The sequence below is a fragment of the Saccopteryx bilineata genome, chromosome 5 (genome assembly GCF_036850765.1).
Source record: "Saccopteryx bilineata isolate mSacBil1 chromosome 5, mSacBil1_pri_phased_curated, whole genome shotgun sequence".
NCBI classification, from domain to species: Eukaryota; Metazoa; Chordata; class Mammalia; order Chiroptera; family Emballonuridae; genus Saccopteryx; species Saccopteryx bilineata.
The window spans coordinates 106,142,827-106,163,345 of NC_089494.1; the positions used below are offsets into that span (position 1 = coordinate 106,142,827).

The 20,519-nt window shown below is 42.4% G+C and overlaps 1 protein-coding gene and 1 non-coding gene across 8 annotated transcripts in view; one reads left to right on the top strand and one right to left on the bottom strand.

Annotated features, from left to right (window-relative positions):
* The window catches only part of MGAT5 (alpha-1,6-mannosylglycoprotein 6-beta-N-acetylglucosaminyltransferase), a 384,044-nt gene that overhangs the window by 23,735 nt on the left and 339,790 nt on the right, over positions 1 to 20,519 (bottom strand). For 6 of the 7 annotated variants that reach the window (XM_066233788.1, XM_066233787.1, XM_066233786.1 and 3 more), the window contains exons 14-15: positions 7,502 to 7,618; positions 409 to 483 (exon numbers count right to left, since the gene is read on the bottom strand). In XM_066233788.1, the coding sequence (XP_066089885.1) occupies positions 409 to 483; positions 7,502 to 7,618 (192 nt within the window). The remainder of the gene's footprint in view (positions 1 to 408; positions 484 to 7,501; positions 7,619 to 20,519) is intronic. The other variant, XM_066233790.1, reaches the window with a different exon arrangement.
* Positions 16,050 to 16,125, top strand: TRNAT-GGU (transfer RNA threonine (anticodon GGU)). The gene has a single exon. It is a non-coding gene; the product is annotated as a tRNA-Thr (tRNA).

Sequence of the window (20,519 nt, forward strand, 5' to 3'; positions counted from 1 at the left end):
GAACCACATTTCTTAGGGTGAGGAGTGACCATCAGGCAGGACCAGAGGGCTGTCTTTCTGTCCCCCTCCCCACCTGCGTCATTGTGACGCCTCTCAGAACCCAGTCAAGGTACATGCAGATCTGCTGACCTAGCAGGTTTTTATTTTTACCATCCAGTTTCTCCCATGGTTTTCATTTGACCCTTTATGGTCATAAGAAACATTCTTCCCCAAGGACAGATCGACTCCCTGGGTGACCATGACAGAGCATGCTTTATAATTCTAATGAGCCATGATCCAACTTCTGGAGTTTTTTAAATCAGGAAAATAACCACAGAAACATGGTGGGCTCTCAACTGTCCATGAAAGCCCTCTCAGGTGACAGGAAGCAGGACACAGCCAAGACAGGCGGTTTTCTAAAAGCCTTACCTGTTTTTCAATGAAAGCGTTGATTCTCTGTAGCATCCCCTCACACGTGAATTCATATGGCATGTACGGCTCAATCTGTGGAAACAGAACACGGTATCACGAAAGAGGGAGACGCACAGTATGCGACGCTGACCCAGTCCTCCATGACTCACTCCCACTCTGGTGCCAATACCTGGAGTCAACTTTGTGAGGGGCTACGACTGTAAACTCGGCAGTCAAGAGACCTGGTTCACACCCTCACTGCTCATAACTAACTGTAGGACCGCAAGCCACTTCCTTCCATCTCTAAGCCTCAGGTTTTCATGTGAAAAGCAGCGATGAAAAAAACCTACCTCTTCGGAGCTATGGTGAGGATTATATGGGGGTGGGGGAAAGTAAAGCACTTAGCCCAGTGCCTAGAAAAGCAGGCATTCATCAAAAGGGGGAGAGTCATTGTTAGAAGGAAAGCCCCATATGGCAGCGCCGGGCTGCTGGACGGTCTCTGCCCTCAGTGCTGAGCAGTGTGGCACGCGTAGGAACTCATTTCTTTTCATAAGAAAGTTTCACTTGAAAAGGGGTCCTTTTAAAAGATGTGTATAAACTGCTGAAAGGTCCTAACATATTTGGAATTGCAGAACATATATTAAAGGAATGCTTGCTTAGGAACCACATTTCTTAGGGTGAGAAGTGACCATCAGGCAGGACCAGAGGGCTGTCTTTCTGTCCCCCTCCCCACCTGCGTCGTTGTGACGCCTCTCAGAACCCAGTCAAGGTACATGCAGGTCTGGTGACCTAGCAGGTTTTCATTTTTACCATCCAGTTTCTCCCATGGTTTTCATTTGACCCTTTATGGTCATAAGAAACATTCTTCCCCCAAGGACAGATCGACTCCCTGGGTGACCATGACAGAGCATGCTTTATAATTCTAATGGGTCATGATCCAACTTCTGGAGGTTTAAGGACCTAGGATGGTGACAAAAACATTGTTCTACTTTCGTAGGTGAGATTGACATGTACCCAAAAAATATGTGGAGGAAAAAACAGAATGACAAAGCACCACAAAGCATTCATGTAAGAGTCCTGGGAGGCTGGGAGGTCACAGCAGATGTATGTTCATGCTTGGCTTTTAAGGTCAGCTATGATTCTAGCAAGCCAAGTTGTGGAAGATATTTCAAGCCCAGTGAGTAATGTGAGATTAGACACTAAAGGAGACAGCAGGAGGGCAGCGCTCAGGATCACGGAGGCTGGAGACAAGGCTAAAAAGGGTTCCCTGGACCGCCACAAAAGTCTTGAGATCTCTATGCAAAGGAGGCTAGGCTTTAACTGAGGGTAGCCAGAAACCTACAGGGCACTTTGTTGGGGTGGGGGAGGCAATCTGGTCAGTACAGTGAGACCTGCTGGAAGGGGAAGCAATGTGAGTTTGATCTCTGCGGCACAGTGCATGTGCCAACATTATGAAGCCTGTGTTTCCAGGGGCAGCCAGTTTGCATTAACCGAAATGGAAATTTCACTTGGCAGAAAAGCATCTGCAATCCAGGATGTTACGGTTTCGGAGAACCCAACAGGATTGTCAGCAAGAGGATAGATGGGGCACTTTCCTCATCTCCTTCTTATACCTACACCTGCCTATCTTGAGTCTATACAGGGTGGGGGACTGGACAAAATACCTATGGGTTGAGCCTGGCTGGAAATAGAATGAAAGATAGACAAGACAGCCTTCTGTGGGCACACAAGCAGCTGGTCTTATCGTATCCTCTCCCTTTTTTTGTGTGTTGACTTACATACAACACTTGAAATCTTCAACCACGATTGGTAATTTCATAACTTATCTTCAAACATGCAACTAGATGGTGCATCACACAAGTAAGTTATCTCACCATCCCTGCCCACAATCATCCAGACAGAGCTCAAAGACGCTGAGCATTAAGTATTATAATACCAGGGCACGATTATTCTGCAAGAACAGAGGTCATTCTATTCCTGTAGAGTTCATTTCCAAAGAGTTCAAAAGACTTTTAAAAACTGACTTCCCTGTTCCAAACTCATGCCTTCTCATCTCAAGCTTTAGCACTTGCTATGTCCTCTCTAGCCCAGACACAGCCCTTTAAACCAAATGTAAATCTTTTCTTTTAAAGGTTATTTATTTACTCATCCATTGGATGATGCCAGAAGCTTTCTATAACTGGTCTAGAGATAAGTCTTTTCCCAAAGGTCCACAGAAGAAACAACAATAACAATAACAGAAACTATCTACAACAGAGAACTTGGCACTTCTGGAAAGACAAGTAGAATATCTAGAGTGAAATAAACATCAGTGGTCATCTGTCACGAGACAACAGACCCAATCATGTGGTAGGAAGCAAGCTGAATACCCGAGGGCCATCCCTACCACATGTTCCAAAGGGCATCCATTAGAAAGAGAAGTGAATTAATTCAAAGGGCTGAATGCAGTACAATGAAATGGTTCTTCCTGTGTCCACCTAGCAACCAAACTCATTTAACCAAAGAGAGGCTGACTCTTTCATTGCTTTGTGGCCCAGTTCACTGTTTTAAAAGACACAAAGCCAATTTTTTTTTATAAAGGAAAAGCAAAAGAAAAAAAAAAGAAAGAAATAAAAAGTTAAATTAGGCCACCTCTGCCATCCAGAGTTGCATTAGCCGTCTACTGTGGACGAAACAGGTCCCTCTGCATGGAAAGTGCTCCAAATCCCTGGCTTCGGGGTTGAAGAACACTAGCAAGCTTCTGACAAAGAAGGTGTTGTGCAGACTGGAGGGTGTGTGTGTGTGTGTGTGTGTGCGCGCGCGCGAGCGAGCGCGCATGCACGCGAAAGAGAGTTTTCTGCATGACAATCCTTCAGGAACAAGTCAAGGCCTTTTTGGGGAATGGAATAAAAGGGAATGCTGAAACCATATGTAGTCACTGAGAAACCCAAGTAGGGCCAGTCATGGAGAAGCAGGTAGAAAGTTCTTGGTCGTCAAGCTTTGTGGAAAAAGGACTGTTACTCACAGGGCCACAGGAAGGATGCTTGCTGGCTGCACTACTGGCTTTGGAAACTTTCCATAATCCGACCACCTTCTCCTCCATTTTCTCTTTGTGTTTCAATATGGATAATTTCTATTGAGAAGTCTTCAAGTTCACTGTTATTTTCCTCTCCTGCATACAGTTTTCTGATAAGCCCACTTTAGAGTTTTTCATTTCTGATACTGTACTTTTCAGGACTAGTATCTTCTCATTAGGCTTTTAAAAAGTTCCCCTCTTTCTGCTGAAGTTCCCCATTTCATCACATATGTTATTTCATCACATATGTTGTCCACTCCCTCCCCCCCCCAGCCTTTTAATATATTTACCGTAGCATTTTAAAGTTGCTGTATGATAATTCCAACACCTGGGTCATCACTAGGTCTGGTTTTGCTCACTGTTTCCCTCTGAATGATGGGTCATGCTTTCTTTTTTGATTGTCATGTATTTAAAATCTTGTAATTAAGTAAGAACGCTTGGCACCAGACTTCTGACCCATTTTTAAAAGGGGAAGGATTTTAGTGACAACAGTGTTTACATTAGTCTCATTCCTCACTGCATCTCTCTTTCCTGCTCTGCTCTTTCCCTTTACTTCATTTCATGCATTTCACCCCCTTTTATATTATCTTGACAAACTAGGAAAATGATCAGGTGTCAAACCAGGTTTTACTACTTACTAATTGTGTGATCTTGAGTAAATTACTTCATTTTCTTAAATCTTAATCTTCTCAACTGAAGAAGGATATGGCTCATAAAGGTATGCAAAAAGATTCTAGGTGTGTAGAAAGAGGCTCTCTCTATGTATCAGCTACCATTATAATTTTTTTTTCATAAATGCCTTTACATAGTTTTTGGAATAAAGTGAAGAAGGCCGATCAGGGTTTTACAGTGTGGCGCACTCCAGTTCCCACGGCGTGAGCAGAGCAGACTCCTGCAGTGTGGGCAGAAACCGGTGCCCCACGCTGAGTCCTTTATGTGTCGGGCATTCCCACTTGACTTTTGTTTGACAAAGGGATCTATTTCCTAAAAAATTTTTGAACTCCATGATCTAAGATTTTCTGCCTCCATATTAGCTTTTAAATTACTCCTCTTAAAAGGGAATAACTAAGTATGTGGGTTGCAACAAGCCCCCCCCCCACACCATAAAAAAAAAAGATACGATGAAGTCCTAAGTCCCAGTACCTGTGCATGTGATCTTACTTGGAAACAGGGTCTCTGAAGATGTGATCAAGTTAAGATGAGGTCATACTGGATTTGAGTGGGCCCCAGTCCAATATGATTGATGTTCTTATAAGAAGTAGAGAAGACAGACAGATAGACAAAGGGAGACCGCCATATGATGACAAAGATAGAAGTTAAAGTGCTGCAGCTGGAAGTCAAGGAACATCTGTGCCACCAGAAGGTAGAGACATAAAGAAGGATCCTCTTCTCAGCGGTAGAGCGTCGGCCTAGCGTGCGGAGGACCCGGGTTCGATTCCTGGCCAGGGCACACAGGAGAAGCGCCCATTTGCTTCTCCACCCCTCCGCCGCACCTTCCTCTCTGTCTCTCTCTTCCCCTCCCGCAGCCAAGGCTCCATTGGAGCAAAGATGGCCCGGGCGCTGGGGATGGCTCTGTGGCCTCTGCCTCAGGCGCTAGAGTGGCTCTGGTTGCAACATGGCGACGCCCAGGATGGGCAGAGCATCGCCCCCTGGTGGGCAGAGCGTCGCCCCATGGTGGGCGTGCCGGGTGGATCCTGGTCGGGCGCATGCGGGAGTCTGTCTGACTGTCTCTCCCTGTTTCCAGCTTCAGAAAAATGAAAAAGAAAAAAAAAAAAAGAAGGATCCTCTCCTAGAGGCTTTGAAGGGACCGTGGTCCTGTCAATATCTTCATTTCAGAATTCTAGCCTCTAAAACAGTAAGAAAATAAATTTCTGTTGTTTAGACCAAGTTTTTAGTTTCTTGTTATGGCAGTTCTAAGACTTAACTAGTACACTCAGAGACTTGGAAACTCAACAAAGAAGAAAAGCCTTCCATCTCCAATGGAACGACTTCTTGGCGTGGAAGCTAGAGCTATGTAGCAGGCACGTTGATGGGATCCAGCAGCACCAACTGCACTCAGCAACGCCCTGGCTTGGCCACCTGAGGTCTGGGGAACTTCTGCTTTAAACTGTGAAGACCGGGAGTGAGATGGTCTATGTTGTTAACAGGAATCTCTGAGCAGTTACACCAAAACTCAACACCCAGGGCGTCCTCGAAGGCGTCCGAACATGGCGCTGCACTGCCGTGCCCTAGCTCCTCTGGAGAGGTTTGGAGTAAGTTGAAACGGGCAGTTCAGTGGACTACATTTCATTTTTACATGGGCAAGTGGCTCTTCCCTTTGTTCACACTGTGCCTGGAACTCATGCCCTTCTGAGCTCACTTCTGTTTAGCTTTGCAAATTCCTGCTCATCCCGTAAGACTTAACTCAATGCTGCCCTTTCCAGGAAAACCTCTCCTACTTCCACTCCTCAATCTTTCGCAGTTGTCATTGGCACTGAACAAGCTCTGAGACATCTACTCCTCCCTCTTCCATCTGTCAGTCAGTCACTATGTTGGGTTTTGAGAATACAAAAGTGAGACAGATATAGTCACTGCTCCCATGTTTATTAGAGTCTAGTGGAAATGCAGACCATCAATGACAAAAATAAGAATAGACTATTATTATATATGTAATACTAACATTGACTTAACATTCACCACATACAACATGGTAGACACTGCACGTAAGCTCTTCATATTAATTATCTCATTAAAGCCTCACAATTTCCCTCCAATGTACATAACATCAGCCTGCCTTAGAGATGGGGAAACAGACTCACAGCTTAAGCAGCTGTCTGAGGTGATGTTACTTCTAAGTGGCAGAGCTGGAACCCCAACCCATCATAAGCTTTTGCTGATAGAAGGTCTTACCTTCAATTTGTTAAAAAAACAACAACTAAAAAGCAACATGTGTGACAGTGTGCCCATAAGACAGGGAAGTAGGCCTGATGCTGGTGCTTCCGGTCCACCCTCACAACCATGCCCATACTGCTTCTCTTAAAAAGCCGTAACGGGATGTAAAAAGAGCTCTGTTGGGCTGTGTGTCGGGAAAGGGTACAGCCGACAGAGTCCAAGACAGTGCTAGGTGGGGAGAGAGGATAAGTTAACCAATCCTACTAGGTGGTAAGCTTCCCACAGGCAGGGAGCCAGCCTTGACCATGTCTTTGGAGGGAGTGTCCCCTAGAGTGTCTCAGAGGGTACTTGGTTTATAGTGGGTACTTAATAAATATTGATGAATTGATCAAGAGAGTCCAGAGATATTAGTTACTTATACAAAATTCTAGAAAATGTTTAGATAGATAAGCCAAATGCACAGCTGCCGTATAAAAACATGTCCCAATTTTCCTTAAATATTCCTTCCCCTTACTTTTTTGTAGATAGGCGAGTCTATCTTTTTGGGTCTTTGTGAAAGCTACTAATTAGGTCACTGAAGCAAGTACTGTAATACAAGCTCCCACTATTGTGGCTGGGACCCCAGTCGTGTCAGAGGGTTTACAGAACCACGCACACATCTGGGCACCAGCCCTGTCTCCGTTTCACAGGACACTCAGGAAATGCCTGGTCCAATCCTATGGCTTGGCTATTTTCTGATTCCACAGTTAAGCTGACATGAAAATGATATTTAAAATATATATTTTTTGACAGAGACAGTGTCAGAAAGAGGGACAGATAGGAACAGACAGACATAAAGGGAGAGAGATGAGAAGCATCAATTCGTTGTTGCAGCACCTTAGTTGTTCATTGATTGTTTTCTCATATGCACCTTGACAGTGGGGCTCCGGCAGAGCGAGTGACCCCTTGCTCAAGCCAGTGACCTTGGATTCAAGCCAGCGACCACGGGGTCATGTTTATGATTCTAAGCTCGAGCCAATGACCCCACACTAAGCTAGCAACCTCGGGGTTTTGAACCTGGGTCCTCTTTGTCCCAGTACAACGCTCTATCCTGGTCAGGCAGAAATATTCTAATTACTCAAATAAAGAGCCCACACTTTTCAGTTCACATTACAAATGGGGGAAGGATAAAATAAAAGAAACAACCTTCTGACTTAAAATCGCTTTCACTGCATCCTCAACTTCGTCCTGGTTGCTGAGGTCAACAGTCCAAACATGTGGCCGGCCGATGAACACTTCTGCATAAGGATGCTGAGATGTCAGCTGAAAAGGGGAAGACAAACATCTCAGTCGCACAAACACTGGTTTTTGTTTTCTTAAAAAGAACCTCTGTTCTAGATGAAGTGTTACACTTTTTATGGTACCAAGCTGTACTTGCACAAGTAACAAGATACTTTTCCTTGACTATCAAAACCTGCTAAGGCGGCCCTGGCCGGTTGGCTCAGTGGTAGAGCGTCGGCCTGGCGTGCAGAAGTCCCGGGTTCGATTCCCAGCCAGGGCACACAGGAGAAGCACCCATCTGCTTCTCCACCCCTCCCCCTCTCTTTCCTCTCTGTCTCTCTCTTCCCCTCCCGCAGCCAAGGCTCCATTGGAGCAAAGATGGCCCGGGCGCTGGGGATGGCTCCTTGGCCTCTGCCCCAGGTGCTAGAGTGGCTCTGGTCGCAACAGAGCGACGCCCCGGAGGGGCAGAGCATCGCCCCCTGGTGGGCAGAGCGTCGCCCCCTCGTGGGCGTGCCGGGTGGATCCCGGTCGGGCACATGCGGGAGTCTGTCTGACTGTCTCTCCTTGTTTCCAGCTTCAGAAAAATACAAAAAAACAAAACAAAACAAAAAACCTGCTAAGGCTAAGCAAACCATTAGTGGATAACAATCAAATACTGATGGCTCGCCTTTTTTTTTTTTTTTTGACTCAGTGGGACATTTCTTGGGCCTACCCAGAAGCACCTGGATGTACAAGCACAAGCATAAACAAACAGGTACAGATAAGGAAACTGAGTCACTGAGGCAGGACCTGCCTGGACAACCAGCATGTCTATGTGGGATGCTTAAAAAGACAGACGCCCAGGACTCTCCTGGGCCTTTTGAGATGGGACGTCAGGACTTCGGAGGGCCTCTGGAGGTCTAGGATGGGGGGCAGATGAGCCAGGCCTTGCCTGAGGCCATGAGATGTGAGGCCACCCCGGTGAGGGCTCCACATCTTGAATCCCACTTGGAAAGAAGAATTCGAATGTCATAACCAGGAGGCATGGAGGATGTTACAGGTGACTTCAACACCTGACATCACAGCAAGAAAGAATGAAGATTTACTACCTGCCATCATAACCCGGCTCCTGAAATCACCCAGATCAAACTTGTATTATGTTAAAAGATGCTGGTTAGGATAGGCAGGTAAGCATAAGAAAATTACAATAAAGGCTTTAAAGTCACAGTAGGATGAGTAGGATGAGAAAGATGACAGAAAGAGAAATAATGCTACCAGAAAACCACGGAATTTTGAAATGGTATCAGGAATGATCATTAGCGTAACATTGAAGCCCTAATATTTATAAAGACAATTTAGATTCAGAGGGTTTTATTCTAAGAAGAAAGGGTGACCAGACAGCCAGTGTGAACATTGGTAATTCTCAGTTCTTGTAGAGCCCATTCTCTGAGACAGGTAAATTTACCCCTAAATGTGCTATCACCTTTATTCTTGTTTCTCTTTAAGGCTGCGGTGTGAAGGAAACATTCTGGGCATTTGCGAGAGCATTTTCAGTTCTCGAAAGACGGGGGCAAGGGGCTACCCTCAATGGGTGGGGTGAGACCAGGGATGTCAGACACCTCTTGATGTGCATGACAGTCCCGCACAAGGCAGATTGTCCACATCCACACAGCTCTTTTTTTTTTTTTCCAGAGACAGAGAGAGAGTCAGAGAGAGGGATAGATAGGGACAGACAGACAGGAACGGAGAGAGATGAGAAGCATCAATCATCAGTTTTTCGTTGCAACACCTTAGTTGTTCATTGATTACCCTATCATATGTGCCTTGACCATGGGCCCTCAGCAGATCAAGTAACCCTCTGCTCGAGCCAGTGACCTTGGGCTCAAGCTGGTGAGCTTCTTGCTCAAACCAGATGAGCCGGCACCCAAGCTGGCAACCTTGGGGTCTCGAACCTGGGTCCTCCACGTCCCAGTCCAATGCTCTATCCACTGCGCCACCGCCTGGTCAGGCTCCACACAACTTGCACATGTCCCACTGGCCTTTCCTGTGGGTTCACAGCATCTGACACTTTGGCACAGTATTGACAGACACTGAAATGACTAGGAACGTAACTACCATGTAAATCAAGGGATTGTTTGTACTCTTTTATTTTGAACTTCACCAATAAGCCGTTACCATTTCAGAAAAATGGCAGCAAAGTCAACGTCACTCAGATTACCTGAATCTCCAGTACAACATACCCAATCAGTCTCTATTTGTAGTAACCCTATTCATGCCAATTGCATGCATATGTGTGCATGTACTGGAACTTTTTATTTTCTTAAATGAGAGGAGGGGAAATAGTGAGACAGACTCCCACATGTGCCCCACTGGGATCCACCTGGTAACGCCCATCTGGAGCCAATGCTTAAGTACCGAGTTATTTTTAGCACCTGAAACTGATGCGCTTGGACCAACTGAGCTATCCTCAGCACCCAGAGCCAAGGCTCAAACCAATCTAGCCAGTATCGATGGGAGGGGAAGGAGGAGAGAAGGTGGAGATGGAGGGGAAGAGAAGCAGATGGTTGCTTCTTTTGTGTGCCCTGACTGGGGCTTGAACTCAGGATGTCCACATGCCATGCTGACACTTTATCTACTGAGCCACTGGCCAGGGCCAGAACTTTTCTATTTAGCTCCTCTTTCATAGAAGTATAAGCAAAAAGAGCTGATCAGGTTCTGCTGCGTGTTTTATTCCTCTTAAATACAAACTTATTGAAAAGAGGAACAAGGCATCATGATGTCTTTTAGTATAGTGCTTGGGTACAGAATAATGTGTCTTGACTACTTAAATACTGAAATATGTATTACCTTACTGTAAATTACTTTGCTTTTTTTTCTTTTTTTTTTAAATTAATTTTAATGGGGTGACATTAATCAATCAGGGTACATAGGTTCAGAGAAAACATCTCCAGGTTATTTTGACATTTCATTATGTTGCATACCCATCACCCAAAGTCATACAGCGTTCCATCACCTTCTATCTGGTTTTCTTTGTGCCCCTCCCCTCCTCCCAACCCCTCCCTTCCCCTCCCCACCCCCGGTAACCACCACACTCTTGTCCATATCCCTGAGTCTCATTTTTATGTCCCACCTATGTATGGAATCATATAGTTCTTAGTATTTTCTGATTTACTTATTTCACTCAGTATAATGTTATCAAGGTCCATCCATGTTGTTGTAAATGATCCGATGTCATCATTTCTTATGGCTGAGTAGTGTTCCATAGTATATATACCACATCTTCTTTATCCAGTCATCTATTGAAGAGTTTTTTGGTTGTTTCCATGTCTTGGCCACTGTGAACAATGCTGCAATGAACATGGGGCTGCATGTGTCTTTACGTACCAGTGTTTTTGAGTTATGAGGGTATATTCCCAGTAGAGGGATTGCTGGCTCATATGGTAGTTCTATTTTTAATTTTTTGAGGAACCACCATACTTTCTTCCATAGTGGTTGTATTACTTTACATTTCCACCAACAGTGGATAAGGGTTCCTTTTTCTCCACATCCTCACCAACACTTGTTATTACCTGTCTTGTTGATAATAACTAATCTAACAGGTGTGAGGTGGTATCTCGTTGTAGTTTTGATTTGCATTTCTCTAATAGCTAATGAAGATGAGCATCTTTTCATATATCTGTTGGCCATTTGTATTTCTTCCTGGGAGAAGTGTCTGTTCATGTCCTCTTCCCATTATTTTATTGGATTGTTTGTTGTTGAGTTTTATGAGTTCTTTGTAAATTTTGGATATTAGGCCCTTATCTGTGCTGTTGTTTGAAAATATCATCTCCCATTTAGTTGGCTGTCTGTTTGTTTTGTTGTCAGTTTCTTTTGCTGTGCAAAAGCTTCTTAGTCTGATTTGGTCCCATTCATTTATCTTTGCCTTCACTTCCCTTGCCTTTGGAGTCAAATTCATAAAGTGCTCTTTGTAACCAAGGTCCATGAGTTTAGTACCTATGTTTTCTTCTATGTAATTTATTGTTTCAGGTCTTATATTTAGGTCTTTGATCCATTTTGAATTAATATTAGTACAAGGGGACAAACTGTAGTCGAGTTTCATTCTTTTGCATGTGGCTTTCCAGTTTTCCCAGCACCATTTGTTGAAGAGGCTTTCTTTTCTCCATTGTGTGTTGTTGGCCCCTTTATCAAAAATTATTTGACCATATACATGTGGTTTTATTTCTGGGCTTTCTATTCTGTTCCATTGGTGTGAGTGTCTATTTTTCTGCCAATACCATGCTGTTTTGATTGTCATGGCTCTATAATATCATTTGAAGTCAGGTATTATAATGCCCACAGCTTCATTCTTTTTCCTTATGATTGCTCTGGTTATTTGGGATTTTTTGTAGTTCCATATAAACCTCATGATTTTTTGTTCCATTTCTTTAAAAAATGACATTGGAATTTTGATGGGAATTTCATTAAATTTGGGTAATATAGTCATTTTGACTATATTTATTCTTCCTATCCAAGAACAAGGAATATTTTTCCATTTCATTATATCTTTTTCGATTTCCCTTAATAATGCTTTGTAGTTTTCATTATATAGGTCCTTTACATTCTTTGTTATGTTTATTCCTAGGTATTTTTTTTGTTGTTGTTGCAACCATGAAGGGGATTGTTTTTTTGAGCTTGTTTTCTGATGTTTCATTGTTGGCATATAGAAAGGCAATGGACTTTTGTATATTAATTTTGTATCCTGCGACCTTACTGTATTGGTTTATTGTTTCTAGTAATTTTTTTGTGGAGTCTTTGGGGTTTTCAATGTACAGGATCATATCATCTGCAAAAAGTTTTCCCAATATGAATGCTTTTTATTTCTTTCTCTTGTCTGATTGGTCTGGCTAGAACTTCCAGCACTACATTGAATAAGAGTGGAGAGAGTGAACAACCTTGTCTTGTTCCTGATTTTAGGGGAAAAATCCTCAGTTTTTTGCCATTTAATATAATGTTAGCTGATGGTTTATCATAGATGGCCTTAATTATGTTGAGATATTTTCCTTCTATACCCATTTTGTTAAGTGTTTTAAACATAAAATGATGTTGTATTTTATCGAATGCCTTTTTTGCATCTATTAATAAGGTCATATGGTTTTTGTTCTTTGTTTTGTTGATATGGTATATTATGTTAACTGTTTTATGTATGTTGAACCCTCCTTGTGATTCTGGGATGAATCCCACTTGATCATGATGTATTACTTTTTGAATGTGTTGTTGTATTCGATTTGCTAATATTTTGTTTAGTAGTTTAGCATCTGTATTCATTAGAGATAATGGTCTGTAGTTTTCTTTTTTGTGTTGTCCTTACCAGGTTTTGGTATGGTGGTTATGTGGGCCTCATAAAATGTGTTTGGCAGTATTGCTTCTTCTTCAATTCTTTGGAAAACTTTGAGAAGAAGAGGAACCAAGTCTTCTTTGAATGTTTGATAGAATTCACTAGTATAGTCACCTGGCCCTGGACTTTTATATTTGGGGAGGTTTTAAATAGTCGTTTCTATTTCCTCCTTGCTTATGGGTCTGTTTAGGCTTTCTGCTTCTTCATAACTCAGTCTAGGAAAATTGTATTGTTCTAGGAATTTATTCATTTCTTCTATATTGTTAAATTTGGTGGCATATAGTTTTTCATAGTATTCTACAATAATTTTTTTGTATATCTATGATATCTGTGGTGATTTCTCCTCTTTCATTTTGGATTTTGTTTATATGAGCCCTTTCTCTTTTTTCCTTGGTGAGTCTTGCCAAGGGTTTGTCAATTTTGTTGATCTTTTCAAAGAACCAGCTCCTTTTTTTATTAATTTTTTCCTTAGTTTTTCTGTTCTCTATTCTGTTTATTTCTGCTCTGATTTTTATTATTTCTTTTCTTCTGCTGGTTTTGGGTTATCTTTGTTCTTCTTCTTCTAGTTCCTTAAGATGTGAAGTTAAGTGGTTTACTTGGGCACTGTCTTGTTTGTTCTTATAGGCTTGTAGTGATATGAACTTCCCTCTTAAAACTGCTTTTGCTGCATCTCAGAGATTCTGATATGTTGTATTGTTATTTTCCTTTGCCTGTATGTATCTTTTGATCTCTGCGCTTATTTCTTCTTTGACACACTCATTTTTTAAGTATGTTGTTTAGTTTCCACATTTTTGTGGGTTTGTTTACCTCTTTTTTGAAGCTGAATTCTATTTTCATTGCTTTATGATCAGAAAATATGCTTGGTATAATTTCAATCTTTCTGAATTTGTTGAAGTTATTTTTGTGGCCCAATATATGGTCAATTCTTGAGAATGTTGCATGTACACTAGAGAAAAATGTATACTCTGGCACTTTGGGATGAAATGTCCTATAGATGTCTATCATATCCAATTGTTCTAGTGTTTCGTTTAAGGCCAATATTTGTTTATTGATTTTCTGTTTGGATGAATGATCTAGAGTCGTCAGCAGTGTATTGAGGTCGCTAAGTATGATTGTATTTTTGTATTTTTGCCGGGTTTTTGTTTTTAGGTCAGTCAGTAGCTGTCTTATATATTTTGGTGTTCCTTGGTTTGGTGCATATATATTAAGAAGTGTTACGTCTTCTTGATTCAATGTCCTCTTTATCATTATGAAATGACCGTTTTTGTCTCTGATTACCTTTACTGTCTTGTAGTCAGCATTGTTAGATATAAGTATTGCTATACCTGCTTATTTTTGGATGTTATTTGCTTGGAGTATTGTTTTCCAACCTTTCACTTTGAATTTGTTTTTATCCTTATAGCTTAGATGTGTTTCTTGTAGGCAGCATACAGTTAGATTTTCTTTTTTAATGCATTCTGCTACTCTGTGTCTTTTTGCTGGTGAGTTCAGTCCATTTACATTTAGTGTAATTATTGACATTTGAGTGTTTCCTGTCGCCATTTATATATTGATAGTTTTGTATCTTGTTTAGTTCTTCTCTTTTATTTTTCTATCATTTGTTTTTGTTTGGTTGTAATTCATACTTTTCTCCTCTGTTATTTCTTTTTGCAAGCCATGTACTTCTGTGTATGTTTTTCAGGGGTGGTTACCATTAAGTAATGGAAAGCATACATATCATGTTCATTGTAGTACATTATTTCATGAGTGCTTCTGTACTCCATCCTCCTTTGCTACTGTTAATCTTTGTTCTCTCCCCTTTTTTGTTTCTTTGTCACAGATTAATCTTGTTTTTATTGTGATCTTGATGGAGCTTTTACTTGTAGTTTTGTTTTGTTTTGTTCTTTGTGTCTGGTCGGAAAACCCCCTTTAGTATTTCCTGAAGTGGGGGTTTTCTGGTGATAAATTCCCTCATCTTTTCTGTATCTGTGAATGTTTTTATTTCTCCTTTGTATTTGAAGGATAGTTTTGATGAGTATAGTATTCTTGGCTGGAAGTTCCTCTCTTTCAGAACTTTAAATATTAGGGTCCACTCTTCTAGCTTGTAGAGTTTCTGATGAGAAAAATGTTGATAATCTAATGGGTCTTCCTTTATATGTTGTATTCTTCTTTTACCTGGCTGCCTTGAGAATTTTTTCTTTGTCATTGGTTTGTGCCAATTTCATTACGATGTGCCTTAAAAGTAGGTTTGTTAGGGGTAAGATAACTCGGTGTTCTGTTTGCTTCTTGAATTTGAGACTTTAGTTCTTTCCACAGGCTTGGGAAGTTCTCGTATATTATTTATTTGAATATGTTCTCCATTCTATTTTCTCTCTCCTCTCTTTCTGATATACCCATTATTCTTACGTTGCTCTTTCTGATTGAGTCAGACAATTCCTGTAGGGCTGTCCCATTTTTTTAAATTCGCGAGTCTCTCTCCTCTTCTCTCTGTAGTACCTCTAGTTGCCTGTCTTCCATGTCACTAATTCTCTCCTCTATCTGCCCTGTTTTATTGGCTAAGCTTGTTACCTTGTTTTTCAGTTCATGAATTGAGTTTTTCATCTCTATTTGATTCGTTTTCATAGTTTCAATTTCCTTGGTGAAGTATTCTTTCTGTTCATTGAATTGTTTTTTGAGTTCCCTAAATTGCCTTTCTGTGCTTTCTTGTATATCCCTGAGTATTTTTAGGACTTCAATTTTAAATTCTCTGTCATTTAACTTCAAGGTTTCTAAGCTATTGAAATTTTTTTCTATAGATTTTTCCCTCATCTATCTGAGCTACATCACTGTCTTTTGTATCTATAATATTTGATTTTTTTCTTTAATGGCATTTAAGAGTGGTATTGTTAATAACACTAATAAGAGTTGATAAAAATTTTTTGAGAAAATACAGTGAAAACTGAAAATTCTATTGTGCTAAGTGAAACAAAAATATGTAGAATGGAGGGTCTGGGTTGGGGGGGAGTAACAAAGAGGCAAAATATGAGGCAAGAACCCACAAAATGCCCACATGGAGCTAAAGCCAAAAAGCTAAGCTGGCTTTCATGCACTTCCCGTACACTGTTGTTTAGGAAAAAATTTGGATCAAAAATAAAATAATTGGCCCTGGCCGGTTGGCTCAGTGGTAGAGCGTCGGCCTGGTGTGCGGGAGTCCCGGGTTCGATTCCCGGCCAGGGCACACAGGAGAAGCGCTCATCTGCTTCTCCACCCCTCCCCCTCTCCTTCCTATCTGTGTCTCTCTTCCCTTCCCGCAGCCAAGACTCCATTGGGGCAAAGTTGGCCCGGGCACTGAGGATGGCTCTGTGGCCTCTGCCTCAGGCGCTAGAATGGCTCTGGTTGCAGCAGATTGACGCCCCAGATGGGCAGAGCATCACCCCCTGGTGGGCATGCCAGGTGGATCCCAGTCGAGCGCATGCGGGAGTCTGTCTGACTGCCTCCCCGTTTCCAGCTTTGAAAAAATACAAAAAAACCCAAAAAACAAAACAAACAAAAAGAGAATAAAATAATTTGTTTGTAAATGATGGTCAAATGAGAGAATCAGTGTAATAGAAAAGAAAAAAAATACAGTGAAAAATGAAAATTATATTGTATTAAGTGGCACAAAAACTATAGAATGGAGAGCTGGAGTTTGGGGGAAATGCTAAAGAGATAAAGAGCAAAGTAAAAAGCATACAAAATGTCACAAAGAAAAAAATTTAAATTTAGAATAAAATAATTTGTTTGTGGGTGAGATTTGAATGAGAGAAAAAGTGAAAGAGAAAATAAGAAACAAAAAGAGACAGAAAAAATTGAATTTAGGTTTTTGGACTGTAACACTCATAAAAAAAAGAATGGAAAATGTAACACCTATGGGTAATAACATTAAAAAAAAAAGAATAAAACGGAAAGAGGATTAAATGATCAAGGTGGAAGGAAAAGAGATGGATAAAAAATACAAGAAAAAAATGAAAAAAGTTATAGAGAGTGTGGATTTTTCCTGATTTTCAAAAGTTATCTTCTTCCTTTTTCTTTCTTCTCTCTCTTTTTGGCCGGTGGCACTGTACCCCAGGTTCTGACCCTGTGGTATTCTTAGGCAGAGATTTGCTGTTGTGTTGCTATGCTGATGATATAAACTAGGCCTCAGTCCCGTTGGTAGGCAGGGCTTGTTAGCATTTGCAGTCTCCGACAATGGGAGAATCAGTTTTCCTGGAGCCTTTCCCAAAATCTCTCCTTCCTGAACCAGCAGCCTGGGACCCAGCTGTGAAGTTGTCCCAGCCACTGCCTGGAGAGCAAGAGGCTTTAAGAGCTGCCAAAGCCCCCTTCTATCTCCACTCAACACAGGGTTCTGGGTAAGGCTTTGCCAACCTGAGCCGCCAGCGTAATCAGGCAGGGCTGGGAGCCAATTGCCTTTCAGGTGTCTTTCTATGAGCCTCCGGGCATGTCTAGTATGCCTCAGCACTCCACAGGTCTCCTCTCCAGAGGCTGTCTGCAAGCTGCCTGCATGCCCTTTCCCCCACCACTTCCACAGTTCTCTTCCCCAGGAGTGTGCTTTGTTAGCCTGTATGGCTGGCGGAGGTGCCGTGCCCAGACAGGTCCGGGTGTAGGGAAGCCAGCTTTCATGCACTTCCCATGTGCTGTTGTTTGGGAAGCTGGGATTATTCAGAAACTCTGTTCACAGCCCACACTGAGGATCACTACTGACAGTCTCTGACCCAGCCCCCCCCATCTGGGATTGTGGGCACCCTCAAATGAGGCGCCAGGTGGATCCACTCGCACACTGCCCACACTTGCCAACTGGGATACTGGTAGTAAACAAGGCAACTGCTTGCCCACCTCTGCTGGGGCCTGCCCTGGCATTAGCTCCCCGTGGGCTGAGCCGCAGGCACACTCTCTCCTCAGCTTGAACGTCCCTGCCCTAGCCCAGCTTTTTCCACACCCCCAGCCATCGCTTTCTCTCAGTTCCAAGTGAAAGCAGCCCTTGCTCAGGTCAAGTGAGAAAAGCAGAATACTCCATTCTCTGTCTTATTTCCTTCAGAGTAGATTATATATTCAGCCTCCTTTTCACCCAATTGTACCTGTTTGATGTATGTGTATTTCAGATGTTCCTGAGATTGTTTTTCTGTCTCTAGTTGTTGAATTTGTTGAAGTTTCAGGGAGAGGTATGGGGAGCACTCCTCATGGCGCCATTTCTCTGACGTCATTCCAACTTTGCTTTTTATTTCTCTCTTGTATTAGAGTTAGAGAATCATTCCTTTTTTGAAATTGCATAGTAGGCAGGGTGTATTATTTAACAATTTCATTACAGGAGAGAAAATTCGATGCTATACCACTCTTGTGATAAAAGAAGGTGCTGGGTCTGGCATGGGTGAGGTCCTTGCTTTAGAAGCCCAGCTCACTCTCTTTTCTAGTTCAGACCCCTATATACTCAGAGAACTTGGTGAGTTAACTGGCCCCACCTGGCTCGTGTCACCGTTCTTTGTATCTTAGCACACAAACGGTATGTCTGCATTGTTCAGCGTATATAAGTTACAGAGTCTCAGCTCCACGTCCTCCCTGGCCCCCCTGTCAGGAAAATTCCTGCATTTCCGAGGTGCCGGCATCCCAGCCTCTGCTCCTGCCTCTCTGCCACCTGGGGTCACGCCTCTTGCTCTTCTTCCTCCTGATGTGTACCCTCTTCTCCTGCGTGGGTTCTTGGTTTGCAAGAGAACCCTCAAACCCATCACTTATATTCCTCAGCACTTCCATTTACTGATGAAGCCCCTGGGTGGGCCAGGCACTGTACCAGTCACCTGATCACACAATATTTATCAGGGTTCCTGTATGTCGGTAAGGATTCTAAGTTTTAGCAGGGGTCACAATTCCCGGGACCACACAACTAAAAAGTAGCTAGAAAATTCAAATCTAGATCTTTCAAACAATTGGATAGCTTTACACAGAAAGGAAAATGATGATATTCAAGGATGCCACTGGGTTTTTAAGACAGAGACCAAATAAAACCCATTGTAAACACCAGTCTTTTTTTTTTTTTTTTTTTTTTTTCATTTTTCTGAAGCTGGAAACAGGGAGAGACAGTCAGACAGACTCCCGCATGCGCCCAACCGGGATCCACCCGGCACGCCCACCGGGGGCGACGCTCTGCCCACCAGGGGGCGATGCTCTGCCCATCCTGGGTGTCGCCATGTTGCGACCAGAGCCACTCCAGCGCCTGGGGCAGAGGCCACAGAGCCATCCCCAGCGCCCGGGCCATCTTTGCTCCAATGGAGCCTTGGCTGTGGGAGGGGAAGAGAGAGACAGAGAGGAAAGCGCGGCAGAGGGGTGGAGAAGCAAATGGGTGCTTCTCCTGTGTGCCCTGGCCAGGAATCGAACCCGGGTCCTCCGCACGCTAAGCCGACGCTCTACCGCTGAGCCAACCGGCCAGAGCGTAAACACCAGTCTTAAAACCTGCCATCTTAAAAAAAATCTCAGACTGAATTTATTCCTGTATTAGACCTTCTCTGAAGATGAGCCAAATGTCACACCATATTCATTTTGTGGCCTGAAGAACAAACTACATAATTAATTCTTACAGTGGCATCAGGGCAGAGAGGTGCCAGGAATGTTACTATTTAATCCTAACACAGCAGCAGTCTCTCTCCCCTACCCTTTATAAGGTCCCTGCTTATTTACAACGTTGTTCTAAGCACTTGGAAAATACAAAATGCTGAGCTATTATCATTATATTCATTTACATTTATTGAGGGTTACTTAATTTTATGAGTAAGGCATTTTGTGATTAATTATTCCCCCTCTGAATGTTATGTTCTTCTTGTTAATTTATTGAGAACCGTCTGATCTGACCTATTTCCTTGTATATCAATCAGTGAATTTACTGGAGTGTAGTTTGTAAAAGTAATGAAAATCTTATTAAATATGAGACATTACTTCAGAGTGGCTATTAAATCTCCAAGGACGACATCAGTTCTCTTTATGGGGGGGTGGACCCTGAAGCCAGAGAATTTCGAATAGTTTATAAAATGTCATGATAATGACCAAGAACCTACTAATGTTTCCTAACATAAAATTAAAAATCCAATTTTTATTACATTTAAAGTATAACTGGAACCAAGTACATTACCTAACAGCATTATGGAACTTTTCCCCCTTAGTGTTCAATGTGGTTATAGAAATTGGTTCAATGCAAAAAATAAAGACAAAGCTTTTTTGTCTTTTAAAAACAAAGAAAAATCTAGACCTTTTTTTCTCTTCAAATGAAGGTAAAGAAGATATATATATATATATATATATATATATGCAATTTATATGGCTAAACTATTGCTTAACTTGAAAGACTAGGATGGGCACAAAACGGTAACTCTGATTACATACGCTTCCGTAACTTTTCCATTTGCTGAGGGGGTAAAAAGATAATTTCTAGGGATTCTTGACCCTAGAAACATGTAGAACTGTTGTTATCTATTCTCCAAGTGAAAGCACCCTTGATTAGGGGAATTTTGTGGCCTCTGTGAGATGGAAGAGCAGAGTGGGGTGGCCGCCTGGTCCTGCGGCCAAGGTCACGGGCTCCTCCGAGAGCTGGGGTGTGCTGGCGCCCGCTCT